The sequence below is a fragment of the Ranitomeya variabilis genome, chromosome 2 (genome assembly GCF_051348905.1).
Source record: "Ranitomeya variabilis isolate aRanVar5 chromosome 2, aRanVar5.hap1, whole genome shotgun sequence".
NCBI classification, from domain to species: Eukaryota; Metazoa; Chordata; class Amphibia; order Anura; family Dendrobatidae; genus Ranitomeya; species Ranitomeya variabilis.
Genome location: NC_135233.1, coordinates 243,525,010 through 243,548,513, shown reverse-complemented (window position 1 = coordinate 243,548,513; position 23,504 = coordinate 243,525,010). Strand labels below are relative to the sequence as shown.

General features: G+C 40.4%; 2 protein-coding genes across 3 annotated transcripts in view; one reads left to right on the top strand and one right to left on the bottom strand.

Moving 5' to 3' along the window:
- FAM163B (family with sequence similarity 163 member B) overlaps positions 1 to 23,504 on the bottom strand; it is a 151,623-nt gene that overhangs the window by 1,700 nt on the left and 126,419 nt on the right. The gene's annotated exons all lie outside the window — the stretch shown is intronic.
- ADAMTSL2 (ADAMTS like 2) overlaps positions 1 to 23,504 on the top strand; it is a 44,027-nt gene that overhangs the window by 9,606 nt on the left and 10,917 nt on the right. Inside the window, exons 8-14 of the mRNA XM_077281491.1 lie at positions 210 to 290; positions 389 to 564; positions 680 to 1,010; positions 1,099 to 1,439; positions 15,985 to 16,040; positions 16,268 to 16,371; positions 20,151 to 20,277. Of these exons, the coding sequence (XP_077137606.1) occupies positions 210 to 290; positions 389 to 564; positions 680 to 1,010; positions 1,099 to 1,439; positions 15,985 to 16,040; positions 16,268 to 16,371; positions 20,151 to 20,277 (1,216 nt within the window). The remainder of the gene's footprint in view (positions 1 to 209; positions 291 to 388; positions 565 to 679; positions 1,011 to 1,098; positions 1,440 to 15,984; positions 16,041 to 16,267; positions 16,372 to 20,150; positions 20,278 to 23,504) is intronic.

The following is a 23,504-nucleotide window of genomic DNA, read 5'->3' as shown; positions in this document are numbered from 1 at the left end:
AACCAGGAGTGGAGCAGAGGAAAAGTATAATAGAAACACGTCACCACTTCTGTCTTTATCACCCACTGCTGGTTTTGGCTTACAAATACTGAGGAAATATACTGACCAAATACTGATATTGTGACTATGGCCTTAGGGAAAGGGAAAGAGCCCCTTGCCACTGGTATTCCGACAACAGAAATGTGACAACAACATTTAATTTCTCTTAGGTTATGCCCTAGTAACATATATTCCTGTTGGCGCAAGGGATATCCAGATAGTTGAACGCAAGAAATCTGCAGATGTCTTAGGTCAGTAACAGTCACTCATATGGTGTCAAATATAATCATTCAACTATTGTGTCTATGAATGTTCATATTTTGTGGGTCCTCAAACTTTGTGTCTCAAGCTGTTGCAGATGAATCTGGATATTACTACTTCAATGGCAATTTCAAAGTTGACACGCCCAAAAATTTTAATATTGCTGGCACCATTTTTAAATACCGGAGACCAATGGATGTGTATGAAACCGGAATAGAGTACATAGTGGCTCAAGGACCAACCAACCAAGCCTTGAACATCATGGTGAGTCTAGTAGATGTGTTTTTGTTTCCAGGTCGAATGGTCAGAAGGTGACTGAAGACAGATCCTATTGTGCCATGTAAGGTGTAATCCTTTGTACTATTGATTCTTTTTATAGGTATGGAACCAAAATGGCAAAAACCCTTCAATCACTTTCCAATACACCCTCCTCAGAAGACCAAATTCTCAGGTCACTCAGCCAATCTATTACCCCTTTCCAAACTCTGATAGTGAAGAAAGCAAAGAGTTTGAAGAGGATTTTACATCTCAGAACAGAAGTCTCATTACTAATATTCAGAAAGCAAGAGCAAAAGGGGAAACTCCGACCTTTGGGAGACAAAATTCAAGGGAGAACGGGAGCCCAGTCAATGAGCGTAACACAAATGAAGTGTATGAAGGAGGAGAAGCCATTGACTGTGAGAAGAGGGCAAAATGCAAAACAATCAAAGGTAACAATTTTATTTTTTGGTTAGTTGGTAGGTTGTATGCTTTCAAGGGGTTCTACAGAGCGAATGATCTATTCTTCTCTTTGCTTAGATCTAAGCACAAACAAGACTACTTATATCTCAGACACTGGAGAACAGGACTCTTTACATAGATATAACTCCAAAGAGTTCTTACCTGGCAATGCCATTGCCAAGAAATTTTCCAACAAAGCCACTGGGTCCAGAGAGACTTTCCATCACCTTAACAGAAGTATTGGAGAACCTATCAACTCTGTGGAGCCCAACCTGGACAATCTCTATGCCGATTATGAGGAAAATGAGGAGACTGCTGCTTTTGACTGGAATGTCACCTTCTTGGAGTTGAGCATTAACACCTCAGCTGAGACACAGTTGATCAATGCATCGGCCCCTTCTACAAATAGGACACAGAAAGTGAGGTAGGTGAGCTCCAGAATCTCTTGAGGTTCTTTTAATCTTCTAATGATTCTATAGATCTTTGAACAAACACCCTAAATTATATCTGCACATTGAGGTGGCTATTTTTGTCTGAGTGATAGGACATCAGACCATGCCAGGTCCTCCCTACTCTAAGGTCCTGAGATCTGTGGTCTTCATGTTTGGGAGATCGTTTAGAATTCTGGAGAACAGGAATGGATGAAAAAATGTGAATACCTATATCTCAGATAGGTCAAAAATTAACTTTTTTCTACCTCTTGACCTCGAAGAGCCACTTTTTTCTGCTTATGAATAATTATTATTATGAATACATCAGTAATTAGAGCCTCACTGTAAGTTCTGTAGGGATAACGAAGCATCTCTAGAGAGCACCTTAAATCTCAGCTTGTCACTAAAGTGGTGAGTAAAGGGTATGTTTCCACAGGGTGTATTACATCAGAATTTGCTGCGGATTGGGCACCGCGTACAGCCGCAGCGTCCAATCTGCAGCGTCCAGATGTTCAGCATAGTGGAGGGGATTTTATGAAATCCCGTCTCCACTATGTGTGCACGGCCGCATCTGACGGCCCTGCGCATCCAGACATGCGGTGCGTCTTTCTAGACCGCAGCATGTCTATTTATCTTGCGGAGACACTCCGTCTCCGCAAAATAAATAACCCAGTCTATGGATAGGATGCGGTGATTCCGCGTATGTTCAATGAACACATGTGGAATCACCGCGTGTACAAAAGGGGGGCGGCGGTTTGGGCGGAGTGGGGTATCCGCTGCTTCCAAAGAGCAGCCGTTACGCCCCATGGACACATAACCTAAGAGATTGGGCCCGATTCTTCAAGCAATTTCTGAAAGATTTCTAAAATAAAATTGCATGAGATTTTGCTAAAATTTTTAGCAACTTGTAATTGCGAAGAACAGTTTTGCAACTTTTGGAGTTTTTACGACAATCACGGCCAGATCTACCAACAGTTTAAAAAGTAAGCGGCTGACAAATTTCTCATAATTATATCTCAAAAGTGGTGTAAATTATGACAGAGATTTACTCTAGTATCTGACTAGAGAACATTGTTGCAGTGGGACTAGGCAGCTGAAAGTTGTGCCAAATTCATTGAATGCTATTGTTTTCTATTGGCTTTGCAAGATTTGAAAAACCTGAACGCTTTTATGTGAGAACAGCACCACACCAGTTTAGAGGTTGTGTGTGGTAGTGCAATTCAGCCCCCTTTTTTCAGTTTTGACTTAAGTAAAGCATAAAATATGCAAACTTGGCTGGAGATATGCTTTTATTGTGAAATTAAGAAATCTACTGCGATTATGACTGGGTTCCCTGTATAGACAATGGGGTGTGACATATAGCTAATATTGTTTTGTTGCTAAATATTGTCATTGAAAATACATGAGTAGAGTCATGACTCAGATTTTGCGACATAGAATTTAATTTTGTGAAAGTCAGGATTATTTTTGTTTTTACAAAATGCATTTTCTCGCTAAAGAGTGTAGAAACAGAGAGGTGACTAACTAAACCAGGCATGAAAAAATGAATCCATTATCTTGGAAAGTCTTTAGTTTACCGCCACTTACTGTACCTCACATAATAGCTAGGCTAATTCTTTCCCCATGTTACAAAGAGGCTTCTGTGCAGCAAGACAGTCTAGACAGGACATTATTAGGCTGAACGTTTAAATAGCAAGTTACGTTCCTGGTGGAATGCATGGCATAGGTGTCCTGTGTAAGAATGTGAGACTGTTTGTCATTTCTTCAATAAAACGTTAGACGTACACATGGAGATGCAGAATTGCCCAGTAATAGATATGCCAAGCAGACACAGACAATAAACATATGCTGCTTAAAAGCCCTGAAATTCCTGAGGGCCGACAGTCACTCATAAGACATCACAAGGCGCCTTGTCGTGAGATGAGATTCTATCAGAAATCGATATTTCCCCCTCAGAAAAAAACACGATGGTGCCTCAAGAGTAGTGCTGGTTCATGCCACCGTGAAGCCCAACCCATGCTGACGAGGCTCTGTGTTGTGAAGGAGAGAAGAGCTTCAAACTTTGGCTTTCCTGCTCATTTTGCTAATCTTCCAATACTTACTGTATGTAGTCTTCTTCATCCATGGGAATGGGATGTTGAGCCAACCTGAGTTCATCCATGCAAAAGGGTTGGCTAGCCAATTTGAGGCCATAAGAGGGTGGTGTCAAGCCAGCCTGAGCTCATGTATGAGAGAAGTACAACACCTGGCAAAAATTATGGAATCACCGGCCTTGGAGGATGTTCATTCAGTTGTTTAATTTTGTAGAAAAAAAGCAGATCACAGACATGGCACAAAACTAAAGTCATTTCAAATGGCAATTTTCTGGCTTTAAGAAACAGTTAAAGAAATCAAGAACAAAAAATGTGGTAGTCAGTATTTGTTACTTTTTTAATCAAGTATAGGGAAAAAAATATGGAATCACTCAATTCTGAGGAAAAAATTATGGTATCACCCTGTAAATTTTCATACCCAAAACTAACACCTGCATCAAATTAGACCTGCTCGTTAGTCTGCATCTAAAAAGGAGTGTTCACACCTTGGAGAGCTGTTGCATCAAGTGGACTGACATGAATCATGGCTCCAACATGAGAAATGTCAATTGAAACAAAGGAGAGGATTATCAAACTCTTAAAAGAGGGTAAATCATCACGCAATGTTGCAAAAGATGTTGGTTGTTCACAGTCAGCTGTGTGTAAAATCTGGACCAAATACAAACAACATGGGATGGTTGTTAAAGGCAAACATACTGGTAGACCAAGGAAGACATCAAAGCGTTAAGACCGGAAATTTCAAGCAATATGTCTCCAAAACAGGAAATGCACAACAAAACAAATGAGGAACGAATGGGTGGAAACTGGAGTCAATGTCTGTGACTGAACTGTAAGAAACCGCCTAAAGGAAATGGGATTTACATACAGAATAGCTACACGAAAGCCATCATTAACACCTAAACAGAAAAAAACAAGGTACAATGGGTTAAGGAAAAGCAGTCGTGGACTGTGGATGACTGGATGAAAGTCATATTCAGTGATGAATCGCGAATCTGCATTGGGCAAGGTGATGATGCTGAAACATTTGTTTGGTGCCGTTCCAATGAAATTGATGAAGAGTACTGTTTGACACTCATTAAATACATGCCTCAGAGACTGCAAGCTGTTATAAAAGCCAGAGGTGGTGCAACAAAATACTAGTGATGTTTTGGAGTGTTTTTTTGTTTGTTATTCATGATTCCATAATTTTTTCCTCAGAATTGAGTGATTCCATAACTTTTCCCTTATGCTTGGTTAAAAAAAGTAGCCATTACTGACTACCACATTTTTTGTTCTTGATTTCTTTTAGTGTTTCTTAACCCCTTAATCCCATATGACATACTATCCCGTCAAGGTGACCTGGGACTTAATTCCCAGTGACGGGATAGTACGTCATATGCGATCGGCCGCGCTCACGGGGGGAGTGCGGCCGATCGCGGCCGGGTGTCAGCTGACTATCGCAGCTGACATCCGGCACTATGTGCCAGGAGCGGTCACGGACCGCCCCCGGCACATTAACTCCCGGCACACTGCGATCAAACATGATCGCAGTGTACCGGCGGTAAAGGGAAGCATCGCGCAGGGAGGGGGCTCCCTGCGTGCTTCCCTGAGACCCCCGGAGCAACGCGATGTAATCACGTTGCTCCAAGGGTCTCTTACGTCCTCCTCCCTGCAGCAGGCCCGTATCCAAGATGGCCGCGGCATCCGGGTCCTGCAGGGAGGTGGCTTTACTGCGCCTGCTCAGAGCAGGCGCCGGGAAGCCTCCAGGAGCTGTGCACGTCAGATCGCCGATCTGACACAGTGCACAGCAAAGTGTCAGATCGGCGATCTTACACTATAACATCATGCCCCCCAATGTTATAGTGTAAAAAAAAAAAATTCCAAAAATAATGCAAAAAAAAATAATATATATATATTGTTCCTATAAATACATTTCTTTATCTAAATAAAAAAAATAAAAATAAAAGTACACATATTTAGTATTGCCGCGTCCGTAGCGACCCGACCTATAAAACTGTTCCACTAATTAACCCCTTCAGTGAACACCGTAAAAAAAAAAAAAAAAAACGAGGCAAAAAACAACGCTTTGTTATCATACCACCAAATAAAAAGTAGAATAACACGCGATCAAAAAGACGGATATAAATAACCATGGTACCGCTGAAAATATCATCTTGTCCCGCAAAAAACGAGCTGCCATACAGCGTCATCAAAGAAAAAATAAAAAAGTTATAGTCCTCAGAATAAAGCGATGCAAAAATAATGATTTTTTCTATAAAATAGTTTTTATCGTACAAAAGCACCAAAACATAAAAAAATGATATAAATAAGGTATCGCTGTAATCGTACTGACCCGAAGAATAAAACTGCTTTATCCATTTTACCAAATGCAGACCGGTATAAACGCCTCCCCCAAAAGAAATTCATGAATAGCTGGTTTTTGGTCATTCTGCCTCACAAAAATCAGAATAAAAAGCGATCAAAAAATGTCACGTGCCCGAAAATGTTACAAATAAAAACGTCAACTTGTCCCGCAAAAAAACAAGACCTCACATGACTCTGTGGACCAAAATATGGAAAAATTATAGCTCTCAAAATGTAGTAACGCAAAAAATATTTTTTGCAATAAAAAGCGTCTTTCAGTGTGTGACAGCTGCCAATCATAAAAATCCACTAAAAAACCCGCTATAAAAGTAAATCAAACCCCCCTTCATCACCCCCTTAGTTAGCGAAAAATTAAAAAATGTAAAAAATGTATTTATTTCCATTTTCCCATGAGGGTTAGGGTTAGGGTTAGGGTTAGGGCTAGGGTTAGGGCTAGGGTTAGGGTTAGGGCTAGTGTTAGGGCTAGGGTTAGGGTTGGGGCTAGGGTTGGAGCTAAAGTTAGGGTTAGGGTTGGGGCTAAAGTTAGGGTTAGGGTTGGGCTAAAGTTAGGGTTGGGGTTGGGGCTAAAGTTAGGGTTAGGGCTAAAGTTAGAGTTAAGGTTGGGGCTAAAGTTAGGGTTAGGGTTTGGATTACATTTACAGTTGGGATTAGGGTTGGGATTAGAGTTAGGGGTGTGTCAGGGTTAGGGGTGTGGTTAGGGTTACCGTTGGGATTAGGGTTTTAGGTAGAATTGGGGAGTTTCCACTGTTCAGGCACATCAGGGGCTCTCCAAACGTGACATGGCGCAAGATCTCAATTCCAGCCAATTCTGCGTTGAAAAAGTAAAACAGTGCTACTTCTCTTCCGAGCTCTCCCGTGCGCCCAAACAGGGGTTTGCCCCAACATATGGGGTATCAGCGTACTCGGGACAAATTGGACAAAAACTTTTGGGGTCCAAGTTCTCTTGTTATCCTTGGGAAAATAAAAATTTGGGGGGCTAAAAATCATTTTTGTGGGAAAAAAAAAGATTTTTTATTTTCACGGCTCTGCGTTGTAAACTGTAGTGAAACACTTGGGGGTTCAAAGTTCTCACAGCACATCTAGATAAGTTCCTTGGGAGGTCTAGTTTCCAATATGGGGTCACTTGTGGGGGGTTTCTACTGTTTGGGTACATCAGGGGCTCTGCAAATGCAACGTGACGCCTGCAGATCAATCCATCTAAGTCTGCATTCCAAATGGCACTCCTTCCCTTCCGAGCTCTGCCATGCGCCCAAACAGTGGTTCCCCCCCCCCCACATATGGGGTATCAGCATACTCAGGAAAAATTGGACAACAACTATTGGGGTCCAATTTATCCTGTCACCCTTGTGAAAATACAAAACTGGGGGCTAAAAAATCATTTTTGTGGAAAAAAAATAATTTTTATTTTCACGGCTCTACATTATAAACTGTAGTGAAACACTTGGGGGTTCAAAGTTCTCACAACACATCTTGATAAGTTCCTTGGGAGGTCTAGTTTCCAATATGGGGTCACTTGTTGGGGGTTTCTACTGTTTGGGTAAATCAGGGGCTCTGCAAATGCAACGTGACGCCTGCAGACCAATCCATCTAAGTCTGCATTCCAAATGGCACTCCTTCCCTTCTGAGCTCTGCCATGCGCAGAAACAGTGGTTCCCCCCCCCCACATATGGGGTATCAGCATACTCAGGACAAATTGGACAACAACTATTGGGGTCCAATTTATCCTGTTACCCTTGTGAAAATACAAAACTGGGGGCTAAAAAATCATTTTTGTGAAAAAAAAATAATTATTTTCACGGCTCCGGCTCTGCATTATAAACTGTAGTGAAACACTTAGGGGTTCAAAGCTCTCAAAACACATCTAGATAAGTCCCTTAGGGGGTCTACTTTCCAGAATGGTGTCACTTGTGGGGGGGTTTTAATGTTTAGGCACATCAGGGGCTCTCCAAACGTGACATGGCGTCCCATCTCAAGTCCAGTCAATTTTACATTGAAAAGTCAATCGGCGCTCCTTCCCTTCCGAGCTCTGCTATGCGCCCAAACAGTCGTTTACCCCCACATATGGGGTATCAGCGTACTCAGGACAAATTGCACAACAACTTTTGGGGTCCAATTTCTTCTCTTACCCTTGGAAAAATAAAAAATTGAGGGCGAAAAGATCATTTTTGTGAAAAAATATTATTTTTTATTTTTACGGCTCTGCATTATAAACTTCTGTGAAGCACTTGGTGGGTCAAAGTGCTCACCACACATCTAGATAAGTTCCTTAAGGGGTCTACTTTCCAAAATGGTGTCACTTGTGGGGGGTTTCAATGTTTAGGCACATCAGGGGCTCTCCAAACGCAACATGGCGTACCATCTTATTTCCAGTCAATTTTGCATTGAAAAGTAAAATGGCGCTCCTTCCCTTCCGAGCTCTGCTATGCGCCCAAACAGTGGTTTACCCCCACATATGGGGTATCGTCGTACTCAGGACAAATTGCACAACAACTTTTGTGGTCTAATTTTTTCTCTTACCCTTGGGAAAATAAAAAATTGGGGGCGAAAAGATCATTTTTGTGAAAAAAATATGATTTTTTATTTTTACGGCTCTGCATTATAAACTTCTGTGAAGCACTTGGTGGGTCAAAGTGCTCACCACACATCTAGATAAGTTCCTTAAGGGGTCTACTTTCCAAAATGGTGTCACTTGTGGGGGGTTTCAATGTTTACGCACATCAGGGGCTCTCCAAACGCAACATGGCGTCCCATCTCAATTCCAGTCAATTTTGCATTGAAAAGTAAAATGGCGCTCCTTTCCTTCCGAGCTCTGCCATGCACCCAAACAGTGGTTTACCCCCACATATGGGGTATCAGCGTACTCAGGACAAATTGTACAACAACTTTTGGGATCCATTTTCTCCTGTTACTCTTGGTAAAATAAAACAAATTGGAGCTGAAATAAATTTTGTGTGAAAAAAAGTTAAATGTTCATTTTTATTTAAACATTCCAAAAATTCCTGTGAAACACCTGAAGGGTTAATAAACTCTTTTGGCCATGAGATCTTTGAGGGTATATTGGATTGTCTAAGGATCTCAGTGCATGGAAACAGCCCCACAGGGCATGGGAATATATGATGATCCCATGCAAATGGTTCCTGTGCCCAATGAGAGTATTTCCATGCATTGACATCTTTTGACTAAGCAAAAGTCTACGTAAAGTCCCACAACCAATTATCTACCACTGGTTTATGGGTTGTCTAACGTCTTAAATATATAGAGAAAACTAACCTGGTGTTGCCATTTTCTTCCCTATAAAGCAGCGTTTCTCAACTCCAGTCCTCAAGACCCCACAACAGGTCATGTTTTCAGGATTTCAGGATTTCCTTAGTATTGCATAGGCTATGGAATTAATGCTTGAGCAGGTGATGAAATTATCACCTGTGCAATAATAAGGAAATCCTAAAAACATGACCTGTTGTGGGGTCTTGAGGACTGGAGTTGAGAAACACTGCTATAAAGCATCATTTAGTCATATGACATAGATAGCACAGTAATGGGGCAACTTATAGGGCCATGGGGTGGGTGTTGACCCCTATAATCTCCCCTCCTTTTGCCTATACACCATTGATACTTTTTGATTGGTTCCTAGATATTTTTTTATTTTATATAAGCCATTTTGAGAAATTCTGTCATACAGGCATGCTGCTATGATTGGTCTCCAAATAATGAGAGTGCCAAATGTATTCAAGGATTGGAAGTTGAACCCTTTTCACAGATGCTTCAATATAAGCAAACAGAGGATAAGGAACCAGACCAAGGGATACTGCCACCAGCCCTGTCCTACAAAGGATAAGTAATCATTTAGGGTCAAGCGGCATTGGGCATTGGATGGTATGAGCCAGCACATAGAAGGATCATATTGTAAAATTTGCTCCACAACCTTGGCTTTTCCATTAAAGTTCATAAGGACACAACTATCCAAGTGGGCAAATCTGATGGCCGTATCTTTTGACTAGACATCAATGAGGGCCAATGTAAAGTACTGACGGAAGCTGAAAAGGGTGAAAAACATAAAATTCCAGGAACTTGTTTCTATCTTAAAACCTAAAAGTACCTTATTTACGATTTTGTGTTGGTTAATGATAGATTCAGCAGGACAGTGTTTATTTATGGAATCCATTAGAAGGAGCGTGCAGTACAGGGAGCCGTGGTTTCTTTTATATGATCGCTTCCAGGAGAACCAAAATCAAATTGTCTAACTAATAATTTTATGACGCACGCAGGCTGAGCACAATTCATGAAAACCTGCCGAACAGCTCGACTCAGGGATTACATGCTGTTTTCTGTAGGTCATTTTTATTGGCCCGTGGGTTTTAACCACACTACAATAATAACCAAGGTGAACTTGTCCAAAAACTGCAAATGTACAGATGGCTGGAAACACATGACTTTACATATGTAGGATAATATATATATACACCTATGCTGAAGAACAAGGAAGGTTTCAGAACATGAAACATTGGGCTATTGCCTAAGGTCCACGTGCTCCAATGCGGCAGGATGAGATCCTCACAAACAACCTCAGTGTGGAGCTCAAAAACATTTCATATGGGCATCAGAAAATAGAATTTTGTGGGAAATGTATAGCGCAGTTATGAGGACACTAGAATATTATATTATTTGAGTACTATATGAAGTTATTATGAAGGCAGTGGGCACCCAAGGTAAGGTCAGTATTACTCTCCCTAACCCAATAACAATGCCCCTGAATTTCCACTGAAAATCAATAATGCCCCAAGTGTCTCCTTAAAACAAAAAAAGCCCCATCAGTACCCCCTTTAGAAAATATTAGTGCCAAGTTAAAAACTAAGGATGCTGCTTGAGTGCTCTCCCCAAAAGTAATAATGTCACCTTTATGCTACCCCCACTAGAAGCAACAACGTTTATACTCACCTAATGCGACTGAACAACCAAGTTCCCACTCTCCCTGCACACTGCGAGGATGTCACAAGGGCCACAATGCTGTGGTGTCATTGTGTCACCTTTTATGGAACGCTGATGACTTGTAGGCCTACATTATGGAGAAGGTTAGGACATGTAGCCTATGGATTCAACTGTATCGGCATCATATTGATGGCGATATCGCTCAAAGTGGCGCTCGCCGAATATTTGGAATACCCGGCCAGAAGTCCTTGGCACTAGCAGCGCTAATGCTACTTTTTTTCTTTTTTCTTTTGTAATTTTGCGCCACTAACAATTTTGAACCTGGGGCAACATCCCATATGGTCCTTACCCCTACGCTATGCTACTTTATCTAAAGATTGCTCTTTGTTATTATTTTATACTAGATGGTGGCCCGATTCTAGCGTATCGGGTATTCTAGAATATGTATGTATGTATGTACGTCGCGCTTAGCACAGCCACGTAGTATATAGCACAGCCACGTAGTATATAACACAGATAGCCATGTAGTATATAGCACAGCCACGTAGTATATAGCACAGTCACGTAGTATATAGCACAGCCACATAGTATATAGCAGCCACATAGTATATAGCAGCCACATAGTATATAGCACAGCCCACGTAAAACAGACACGTAGTATATAGCACAGCCACGTAGTATATAGCAGCCATAGTATATAGCAGCCACATAGTATATAGCACAGCCCATGTAATATATAGCACAGCCACGTAGTATATAACACAGCCACGTAGTATATAACACAGATAGCCATGTAGTATATAGCACAGCCACGTAGTATATAGCACAGTCACGTAGTATATAGCACAGCCACATAGTATATAGCAGCCACATAGTATATAGCAGCCACATAGTATATAGCAGCCACATAGTGTATAGCACAGCTCACGTAACACAGACAGCCACGTAGTATATAGCACAGCCACATAGTATATAGCAGCCACATAGTATATAGCAGCCACTTAGTATATAGCACAGCCCACGTAATATATAGCACAGCCCATGCAGTATATAACACAGGCCACGTAGTATATAATACAGCCCACGCAGTATATAACACTGCCCACGTAGTATATAGCAGCCAGGCAGTATATAGCACAGCCCACGTAATATATAGCACAGCTCACGTAGTATATAACACAGAGTAGGAAGGGGCCAATTCAATAAGCCTGTCACTGATTGGTTGCAGCCTGCCGGCCGCGACCAATCAGCAACACGGGATTTCTGTTACAGACAGACAGACAAACAGACGGAAGTACCCCTTTGACGATTATATAGATAGATATACTGTACATCTTATGAGCTGTCAAAATGTAGCTGGACTAGACTGGAATAGGTTGCCTCTTATGTCATTCCTCTTTGTGGGACCTCCCCTGTGACACTCTTACCCAACTTGTGGGGAGCGTGCAACTTTTTTTAGGGGTGACAAGTTCTCTTTAACTTTTAGGAAAACTTAGTCAATAGGATTATTATTATTATTATTTTTTTTTTTAAAGACTACACTAATTAGGAAAAAACGTAAAATAAAATCTGACTAAACTTAGGTGCACAGATTGTTAATCCCAAGAGTCCTCAGCATTATACTTTTGTTTCAAACACCCGTCTTCAAGTTAGGCAGCCAAAACACTTGAATCCAGTCCTGTAATTTCTTGCCAAAAACTTTTTTTTACATTTTTTTTTAGTTGACTCTTTTCCGTTTTTGGCATGGACTAGTCCAGTAAAACACTGCGGGATCTATCTAGAGGGAAAGAATAGGTTTTGTTTTATAAAGCTTGCAATTTTATTGAAACACAAGTGCACCCCCACCTAAGACCAGACAGCACCAAAAAAAATGTATACTTGAAAGAATATTGCTCAAAAGGACGAAGGTCCTTAACAAGAATCCATCCTATGACTGGTTTCTTTAGGTCTAGATTTACAAGACCTTTTTCTTCTCTTAAAGGATCACTACAGGCAAAACTGATACTTTATTATATGCCTAGTACAGGGTGTAAGGCGACGGGTGCATGACAGGGACTGAAAAAAATAAATAAAATACAATGTAATACTTCATTTATCCTGTGGGGTTGCTGCAGGGAAACTGAACACTCTCTGCCAGGTTCCTCTTCAGATTACAGCTGATCACTTAGGCGCCCAGCAAAACCTCTGATCATCTGACTCATCTAACAAAAAGGCTTTGTCAAAGTTGGACAACAAGGCATCTAATCTAGTAAAATATGATATACTTTGTTTAAAAGATAATAAGATATTAGCCTGTGAAGAAAGGCTTGTTTTTTTCTACATACTTCTTAAAAATATTATTTGGAGGGCAAATTAAAGGAGATGTAAGTCAGGTCAATTGGCCAATTTCCCAAAATGTATGGAAGGGTGCCAGGTCTTTTAAAATGGAGCATGTTAGGTGAAAGAAGGATTTAGATGGCCACATACATTATATAGCTGAAGGCCGAATGATTCCTTGGCCAATTGTTTGGCCAACAACCATTTTGACCGACTCTCATATATACAGGAGCACTTGCTTGACCGAGCTCTACTGAGTTCTCTATAAGAAAGCAGCCAACTGACACATACAGGACACATTAGACTGTTGGATGAACCTGTTTATATCGTGGGGTTTGGCTGGCATAGTCTAATGTGTATGGGGGCTTAAGGCATGGTGGATTTTAACACATTAGATATTTTGCTCCTGTGTTATCTGGCAGCCATGAATTCTCTTGGCCCATATGAAAGCACAATCATATGGGGGACTTGAGAAAACAGCTGTCAATTGGATGAGAGTTCAGACAACAGCCATCTTGGGTGTATGGGCAGAATTAAAGTGGTTTGGACTTATGTAAGGGTTCACAAAACTGGCACCATTTTCCTAGATCACAATTTATTTTCATTGAGACTCTGATAATCCAAAAAGAGTCATGTTTTTATGTTGAGTCTATTGAAACAAATGCGTCCTAATCAAATGAAGAGGAGTAATGGTGGCCATATACACTAGGTAAAAAAAAGTTTGATGTTTGAACAACCAATGATCGAACAACCATCTGATTACTATGTTGACGCAGCCGTATATATTATAATCCATGGTGGACGTCACAGGCATTCTGCATGGATATACCACCATGTTTAATGACTCAGAGAGGGCCAAACCATCTTTATGAGAATATTCTTTGAAGGGATGGTTGTTCATGAATGAGATGAAAGTTCTTTCTTCCAACTATCAGACAACAGTTTCAAATATGGAAACTAAATTTTAGATGATCGCAGCCTATGATTGCTCCTCGTTGAAGTCGTTCATTTTCCTCAACTAATGTCTAGTGTATATTGTTACATCAAAGCTGGCCATACATGAGATAGCTGACAGTTGAGTGTTTACTCTTTCCCGACTCCCCCATTGACATGAATGAATGTTCATATATTTTCATCTGAGAGAGATAAAAAAGCCACTGACTGACCCTTCAGGACACCTCCATACACATCAGATTGTCAGACAATCCTGACGAAATTGCACCAGATCATAGTCTTTACATTTTGTTGGAAATTATTCAATTGGTTTTCAAGGTCCCGACATTGTCTCTCTTGACCAACGTCTATTCAACATTGCCACTTTGGTTAAGATTCACTGTTATACCTAAACCAAATCCAACCTTGACACCACTGACCACCAACATTGAGCTCATCCTATCTTTACCACAATTTGTCCTCCTAGTGTCTTCGTACATCTGGGTCTTCCAAAGTGAATATTGGAAGTCTGAACTTCCACTTTGTTGGCTGATTATATTTTATCTTCATCTTTAGCGCTTGTAATTGAAGGACCAATCCAACTGGAAGTTCCAAAACCCAGCGGTAAAACTTGAAACGTACAGTTCATATCAAAACACCGGTACAGTGGTCACATTCGGAGATGTAGACTTGTCTTTTCCAGAGATGGAGAAAGGAGGGAATGATTTTATTAGTCACCTATCTAGTTTCTCCAGCAGTGGCAGTTACCAAGGTTCTTCCAAGACGGCAATGACCAACTCCATGTATGATAGAAGGTCATATTGAGAATTTCTCAAATTCTTATTCCATTTGTCTTTCGAAATGATGTATTCCAAGTTTGATTGTGCCCTTTTGGAACTTGTGTTGTGTGCTTGTATTTTATCCATTTCTCTAAAAAGCCTGCTTCTCCCCCCAATCAGAATGTGGGTTTTTTGATTCAGAAGACCTCCCACACCCCCTTGTTATTGGTAATTATTGAATTGGCCGGATGACGCATTAAAAGGCCTTAGTGCCTGGCATGCAATTAGACACTGTGCATGTACCAATGGTAAAAAAACAAAAACATTGGGACATACTGGTGTAAATGTGGATGGATATTGAAGCCTGTGAAGATCTGATTAATATTGGGTCTCTATGAGGGATATTACACCTCTGTGTATGAAGTTCTGCATGTTATGACTACCGTTGTCAGGTCAACGCAGACAGAAACTGAATGAACGGTGCAAAAATACTGCACTTAATGACCTTAAAGGGTGGCTCCATTTTAGGAAATACCCCTTAAATAAAAATGCATCTCCCCTCCCTGTACTTGTGTCATAGGGCATTTTTCCTATGCTCCACTGGGACTCTCTCCTCCTGCGCAGCAGGGGACCCATGAAGGAATTGAGCCTCTACAAAGGAGACGCAATTTCATTTCAATGTCCCAGCGCCGCTAATCTGGGCGCTGGGGTGATGAAATCCCATTGCGTGGAAAGAAATGAAGCAGTAGCCTAAAGGGGGGAATGGGCCCAATAAAAAGGTCCACTGTGCTTTTTTATGGACATCCTCTTTTCCTTTGTAGAGGCTCAATTTCTTTAGGGGTCCCCTGTGACGCAGTGGGGAGGGACCCTTGGTTTACAAGTATAAGGAAGGGCGGTGCATTTTTTTAAAGGACACATTTAAAAAAAATAATGTCCATGAAAGCCCTCGAAATCAATAGACCAATTACCCAGACAATGGTGGTCAGCAAGACCCGTTCATACGGTTTCTGCTCTTTCGAAGCTATGACTGGTAGTTGTTATGTCCCTAGACTCCCTTATCCCTGTTGTTATATTCTGATCTGTTTCTATACTGGGTATTTTTATCCCATTCTCTCTTTTTAGACAGTGGAAGCTCTGCTTCTAACCAGGCTGGGGATTCTACTTGGGGAACAGGACAGGTATGTTTTTAATACCCAAAATCAAACACCTGAGCACATCCCTCCATAAGATATATGTCTGTATAATGTATCTCTACATGTCCATATACCAGTAAACCAACACAACCAGTAGCCAAGAGATTGTGATTCTAAAAACCGTTATGAACTGTCTGTGTCTATAAGAATTTGAACTCTTTCCATTGTAATGGCGGTGCTCTCATAATTGTCTGTTTTTTGTTTTACGCTAGAAAAGGGCCAAAGTTACTGAGGAAGGTGCAGGGAATAAGCGCTGTGGACATGTACCGATGGAAGCTGTCTTCTCAGGAGCCGTGCAGTGCCACATGTACCACAGGTTTGTGCCATATACATATCTTCTAATACCCTGTTTCAGGGCTTAAATTAGATTGGTGGATGCCCATGGGTCAAAAATTTGGAACCCACCTGACATTGGCGCACTCATGTAATGAAGTTTATGGACTGTCAAGCCAATTTTATGTACTGTGCATCAATTAGACTTCAAAAGTGAGGATCACACATATTATTAATATTATTATTATTATTATTTATATAGCACCATTAATTCCATGGTGCTGTACATTAGACGGGGTTACATCAAAATACAAATATCACTTACAGTAAGCAAAACTAACAATGACAGAGGGAAGAGGACCCTGCCCTTGCGGGCTTATATTCTACAGGATTATGGGGAAGGACAGTAGGTCGGGGGTTGCAATAGCTCTGATGGTGTTGAGGTGGCCGTGTGGTCATTACAGGTTGTAAACTTCTTCAAAGAGATGGGTTTTCAGGTTCCGTGTGAAGAATCCAAATGTGGTAGATAACCTGTAGATAACCGGACGTGTTGGGGCACAGAATTCCAGATGATGGGAAGTATTCGGGAGAAGTCTTGGAGGCGATTGGATGAGGAGCAAATAAGCGTGGAGGAGAGAAGGAGGTCTTGGGAGGACCAGAAATTACGTGAGGGAAATTGAAAGATTAGTTTGGAGGAAAAAGGTTATGGATGGCTTTGTAGGTCAGTGTTAGTAGTTTAAACTGCATACGCTGGGAAATTGGGAGACAGTGAAGGGATCTGCAAAGAGGGGAAGCAGGAGTGTAGCAAAGAGAGAGATTAGTCGGGCAAAAGAGTTAAGGATGGACTGGAGAGGTGCGACAGTGTTAGAAGGTAGGCCACAGAGGAGGATGTTGCAGTAGTCGAGGCGGGAGATGATTAGGGCATCCACAAGCATTTTGATAGAGTGAGGGTTGAGGAAAGGACGGATTCTGGAAATATTTATGAGCTGGAGGCTACAGGAGGTGGCGAGAGCTTGGATGTGCGGTTTGAAGGACAGGGCAGAGTCAAGGGTTTTTCCCGAGACGGCGGATTACCGGGACAGGGTAAAGTGTGAATTCATTTATTGTGATAGATAGATAGATCAGGTAGGAAAGATATGCGAGATGGAGGAAAGATAATTAGTTCAGATATGTCCACATTGAGTTTGAGGAAGCGAAAGGAGAAGAAGGAGGTTATGACTGATAGACACTCTGGGATTCTGGAGAGCAGAGGGGTGATATCTGGGCCAGAGAGGTAGATCTGAGTGTCATCAGCATACAGATGGTACTGGAAGCCATATGACTTTATGAGTTGTCCCAGGCCAAGGGTATAGATTGAAAGAGAAAGGGTCCTAGGATAGAGCCTTTAGGGACATCAACAGAGAGGGGGCGAGATGAAGAGGTAGTATGGGAGTAGGAAACGCTAAATGTGTGGTTGGTAAGGAATGAAGAGATCCAGGATTATGCAAGGTCTTTGACATCAAAGGAAGAGAGTATCTGTAGTAGGAGGCAGTGGTCAACTGTGTCGGAGGCAGAGGACAGGTCTAGAAGGAGGAGTATAGAGAAATGTCTGTTAGCTTTGGCTGTAAGTAAGTCGTTCATAAGTTTGGTTAGGGCAGTCTCAGTGGAATGGTGGGGACCTCTCTATCAGGTCTCCAAGGTAGTGGGGGGCCTAAGGGAACACCCACCCTATCATTCGGCACTACAACTTATAGGTTTTTTATACAGACCAAAACAATCCATCCTATGTTGGTTAAACATGGCTGAAAGAAGCTGGTATTAGACAAATCTGTAGTGTTTTCCAAAATCATACTCCATGGGACATTAAAGCGCTTGTCTTTTTTTAAATTGATGGTCAACTACCTGATTAGAGTCGATTATCTACTGGCCAGAGCAAAGAGTCTTGCTCTAAAGGCTTTGAAAACTCAGTGCATTAAACAAATAGGTTGTTTGTTTGAATTCTGCAACCAATGCGATGCATAGGTTTGCATTGGAGCTGTGTACACAAAACAGTAGCCTATTTTTAAATGCCTTGGAGCAATAAAAAATGAATAATTGGTTGCTCATACCCTATATGTACAAATACTATCATGGAAATGTTTCCAAAACTATTGACGGTACCTGTAGACCAGCAATAAAGAAACCAGACAATAATGTTATATACAGTCTACAGCTACACAGCACAGCGCCCCCAGATGTCTGCTGAATGTGATAACTTGCTGGCTTGGGGTGCATACAGTAAATACACATTAGCTGTTCCCCACAACTTGGCTCTCAGTGTCAGGTGGTGAGATAGGCTCAGTAATATTTCCACTGGCAGAGTGGTAGAGGGGCACAGCCTGGGACTTTAGACAAGGCTCTTTTGTAAGTAGGAGACCAGAAGACACTAAACGTGACTCCGCGTCTGCAGGAAGGCTGCTCGCCGTGTGCCATGTCCCTTTCCTCCCGAGTGCGGAATTACACGGGATAATAAAAAATATATGCTGACTATGAAGACAGACACTTTCCATCAAGGAATGTGTTATATTTTTATGTGCCTATCACCCAAATAAGTCTTCATTCTGAAACCAGACATTGCTTAGATTTAGGATTTTTTTAATTTAAATTATTCCAACCCTCCAAGACCATTTATAGGATTTTTTTAAATTTAAATTATTCCAACCCTCCAAGACCATTCATAGGATTTTTTATTTATTTAAATTATTCCAACCTCCAAGACCATTCATGTAATCCTCCATTAATCATCTATATGTTGTCAAAATCTGTAGAGTGGCATTAATACTTCATATGGTTTCTCCATCCATTTAGCAGGGTGAAAAATGGCTACAAAAATTAAATAGGCTAATTGATCAACATAATAAAATAAATATTATTAATAATAATGTAAGTTAGTAAAATAATATACCTAAAATAATAATATGACTAAATATAATAATGTAAACTATAATAATAGTAATTAAAATAACAGGGGTTCAGTGATTAACATATTAAAATAATAGTAATAATATAACATAATTTATATAAAATAATAATTATACAAATAGTTAAAAATTAATCAAACAAAAAAGTCTATGTTATAAACATAAAAAATAAATAATATAACAAAAAATAATATAATATATATAATTTATAATGAATAATCAAACTAAAAAATAAATGATCAACATAACAAAATAAATACCGTAAGTAATAATATAGCAAAATAAAACAATTTAATAAATATATAATACAATATAAAAATAATTTGTCAAAATAAAATAGGCTAAGTGAACAACATAATAAAATAAATAATAATAATGAAAGTAAATAAAATCATATTATCAATATAAAATAATAATAATAATAATAATGATAATAATAATAATAATAATAATAATAATAATAAATAATTTAAATAAAATAAGCTAAATGAAGAACACTAGCCATCACAGGCGTCTTGGGTTAACAAAATAGACGCTAATAGATCCAAATACCTTGAAGAAATGGAGGCCCATTGGTTGGACCCATCTCCTTTGTTGTAGGGTACCAAAAGCCTTTCTAGCAAACAAGGTGATGAGGAAATTGGCCCTATGGGCAAGAGAAAGGCCCTTAAGGCAAGAGAAACTTGAGGCCCTTTAGTCCTGTTAGGCAAGATCCGGCACCATGAGGCCCATTTTTGATCAGCCATTACCAGTCAATGATTACTAGCATTTCTAGCATAGATACAAATAAAGGCAAAATAATATAAAACTACACAAGAAAATGAAAAAAAAATTGTATTTTTTTTTTTTTGAGTTTGATATATTTTTTGTTATTTCTTCATAGGAGTGATGTCAAATTACGCCATGTGCGTGCGTTATGATGGAGTGGAAGTGGACGACTCACACTGCGACGCGTTGACCCGTCCCGAGCCCGTGCACGAGTTCTGTGCCGGACGGGAATGTCAGCCAAGGTACACACTGTAGTAAACACTCATTTGCAGATTACACCGACTGCCACGTTCCAGGACCAACCTTCTCACAACTTCCACATGGAGACGGCCAAAAATATCATCATCACATTTTTGAAGGCTTCTGGTAGAAATGTACTGAGTCATCCGGTGATGTGATGGATACCGAGCCATGACTGTACAGCACATTGCTGCTTTATGTCGCCGCCAACCCTCGTTTTCCAAAGTAACGTCATTAAAAATAAGGATTTTTTTTTCTTCCCTGAAACAGCAGATTCAAAATATTCTAGTCCCGAAAAGGTTACTCCACCCAAACTACATAATCCCCTCTTGTTTTTGTCATTTCATCACTTGTTTATATATAAAATACACGGGAAAAATAAAATGTTCCAGTGTTATGTAACATTGTGTGGTGGGATAATTTGACTTGTAGCATAATGTGGGAATTATATTGCAGTATTTTATGGACTCTATGGATTTTATAGAGCATTTTTTGGAAGGTGCACATGTATGGGCACTATATGGCGGCATTATTTGGGCTGGAAAAACTGCTGTGTTGTCTCAGCATTATATGGTGGTATTATCTGGGTTGAAATAACAGCATTATTGTCTCAGCCCCATATGGTGGTATTATGCAGGCTGTAGTCATGCAGTATTGTCTCAGCACTATATAGTGGTGATATCTGGTGAGTAACAATGGCAGCATTGTCTCAGGACTACAAGTGCTTCTCACTAAATTAGAATATCATCAAAAAGTTAATTTATTTCAGTTCTTCAATACTAAAAGTGAAACTCATATATTATATAGAGTCATTACACACAGAGTGATCGATTTCAAGTGTTTATTTCTGTTAATGTTGATGAGTATGGCTTACAGCCAATGAAAACCCAATAGTCATTATCTCAGTAAATTAGAATAATTAAAAAAAGCACATGCTAAAGCATCCTAAGAGTTTAACCCCTTTCCGACATCGGGCGTAATATTACGCCAATGCCGGACTCCCCTTATTTGGTGCAGGCTTCGGCACAGAGCCTGCACCTTTCTGGGCATATGACAGCTGATCTATGCAGCTGACATGTGCCCGCAACAGCCACGGGTGGAATTGCGATACATTCGCTGCTGTTAACTAGTTAAATGTCACTGTCAATCTCTGACAGCGGCATTTAACTCGCGCTTCCATCACTTGCCTCGTCCTGTGATCGCGGGTCACTGATGGGTTGGCATGACAACCAGAGATGTCCAGCAGACCTCTATGGTTGTCATAGCCAGATTGCTATGAGCGCCGCCTGGTGTTCAGCCCTCATAGCAAGTGAGCATTTCTGCTACATACAGGTAATCTGATCATCGCCTGTATGTAGTAGAGCTAATTGGACAACTGCAGCTTCTAGTCTCCCTTGGAGACTATTGAACCATGCAAAAAGTAAAGAAAAATGTTTTAAAAACATTAAAAAAATTAAAAAAATATAACAGTTCAAATCACCCCATTCAAAATAAAGCAATAAAAAAATCAAACCTACATATATTTGTTATCGCTGCATTCAGAATCGTCTGATCTATCAATATAAAAATAAATTAACCTGATCGTTAAACGGTGTAACAAGAAAAAAAGTCAAAACGTCAGAATTACATTTTTTTGGTCGCTGCTATATTGCAATAAAATGGGACTCTACAGAGAACAAGGAGTTTGACCCTCAGAAATACATATATACTAATATAAAGTGAGGTGAGACATTACATGAAAATGTAGTACAAAAAAAAATCTTTATTATATAAACTCACTCACAAAGGTCCATACGGGCATGTAGCCCAAATACAAAATACAAGACAAGACTAAAATGGGGGGGACAGAACAACAAGCGTCACCAACTGCCGAGGGACCTCCACTGATATATTAATAGCAGAAGAAAATAGTGACACAGAGCAAAAAAGTGCATGTACAATTCTCCACAAGGAAAGGAAAATCCTTCCAGCAAGTGCTAGGCAAAACCCAGGAGAAAGAAAACATATTGCTCCTTATGTCTGAAAAAATATATCTATTGCTTACCCATGTAGAAGGGAGGACCCGATAGAAAGTAAACGCACAAGCCCCGACGCGCGTTTCGCGTGTTGGCTTCCTTGGGGGGGCTGTGTGCAATAAAATGCAGTAATGGGAAATCAAAAGATAGCATCTGCACCCAACCTGAGATCACAAAAAATGGAGACGCTACGGGTATCGGAATGTGGCGCAATTTTTTTTTTTTTAACAAACTTTGGAAATGTTTTCACCAGTTACATAAAAAAGATCCTAAACATGTTTGTTGTCTATGAACTCTCAGTTACCTGGAGAATCATAATGGCAGGTCAGTTATAGCACTTAGTGAACATGATAAAAAAGATTAAAAAAAAACAGCTGTGGGATTGCACTTTTTTTTGCAATTTCACGGCACTTGGAATTTTTTTCTTGTATTCCAGTACATGATATGTTAAATCCAATGGTGTCATTCAAAAGTACAACTCGTCCCGCAAAAAAAACAAGCCCTCACATGGCCATATTGACCAAAAAATAAAAACATTATGGCTCTTGGAAGAAGGGGAGTAAAAAATGAAAATGCAAAAAAGCAAAAATACCCCTGGTCGTTAAGGGGTTAAAAAGTCCCTTAGTCTGTTTCAGTAGACTCCACAATCATGGGGAAGACTACTGACTTGACAGATGTCCAGAAGGCAGTCATTGACACACTCCACAAGGAGGGTAAGCCACAAAAGGTCATTGCTAAAGAAGCTGGCTCTCCACAGAGTGCTGTATTCAAGTATATTAATGTAAAGTTGAGTGGAAGGAAAATGTGAGGTGGAAAAAGGTGCACAAGTAACCGCGATAAGCGCAGCCTTGAAAGGATTATTAAGAAAAGGTAATTCAAAAATTTGGGGAAGATTCACAAGGAGTGGACTGCTGCTGGAGTCATTGCTTCAAGAGCCACCACACACAGAGGTATCCAGGACATGGACTACAAGTGTCACATTCCTTGTGTCAAGCCACTCATGACCAATAGACAACGCCAGAAGTGTCTTACCTGGGCCAAGGAGAAAAAGAACTGGACTGTTCTCAGTGGTCCAAGGTGTTGTTTTCAGATGAAAGCAAATTTTTCATTTCATTTGGAAATCAAGGTCCCAGAGTCTGGAGGAAGAGTGGAGGCCACAATCCAAGCTGCTTGAGGTCTAATGTGAAGATTTCACAATCAGTGATGGTTTAGGG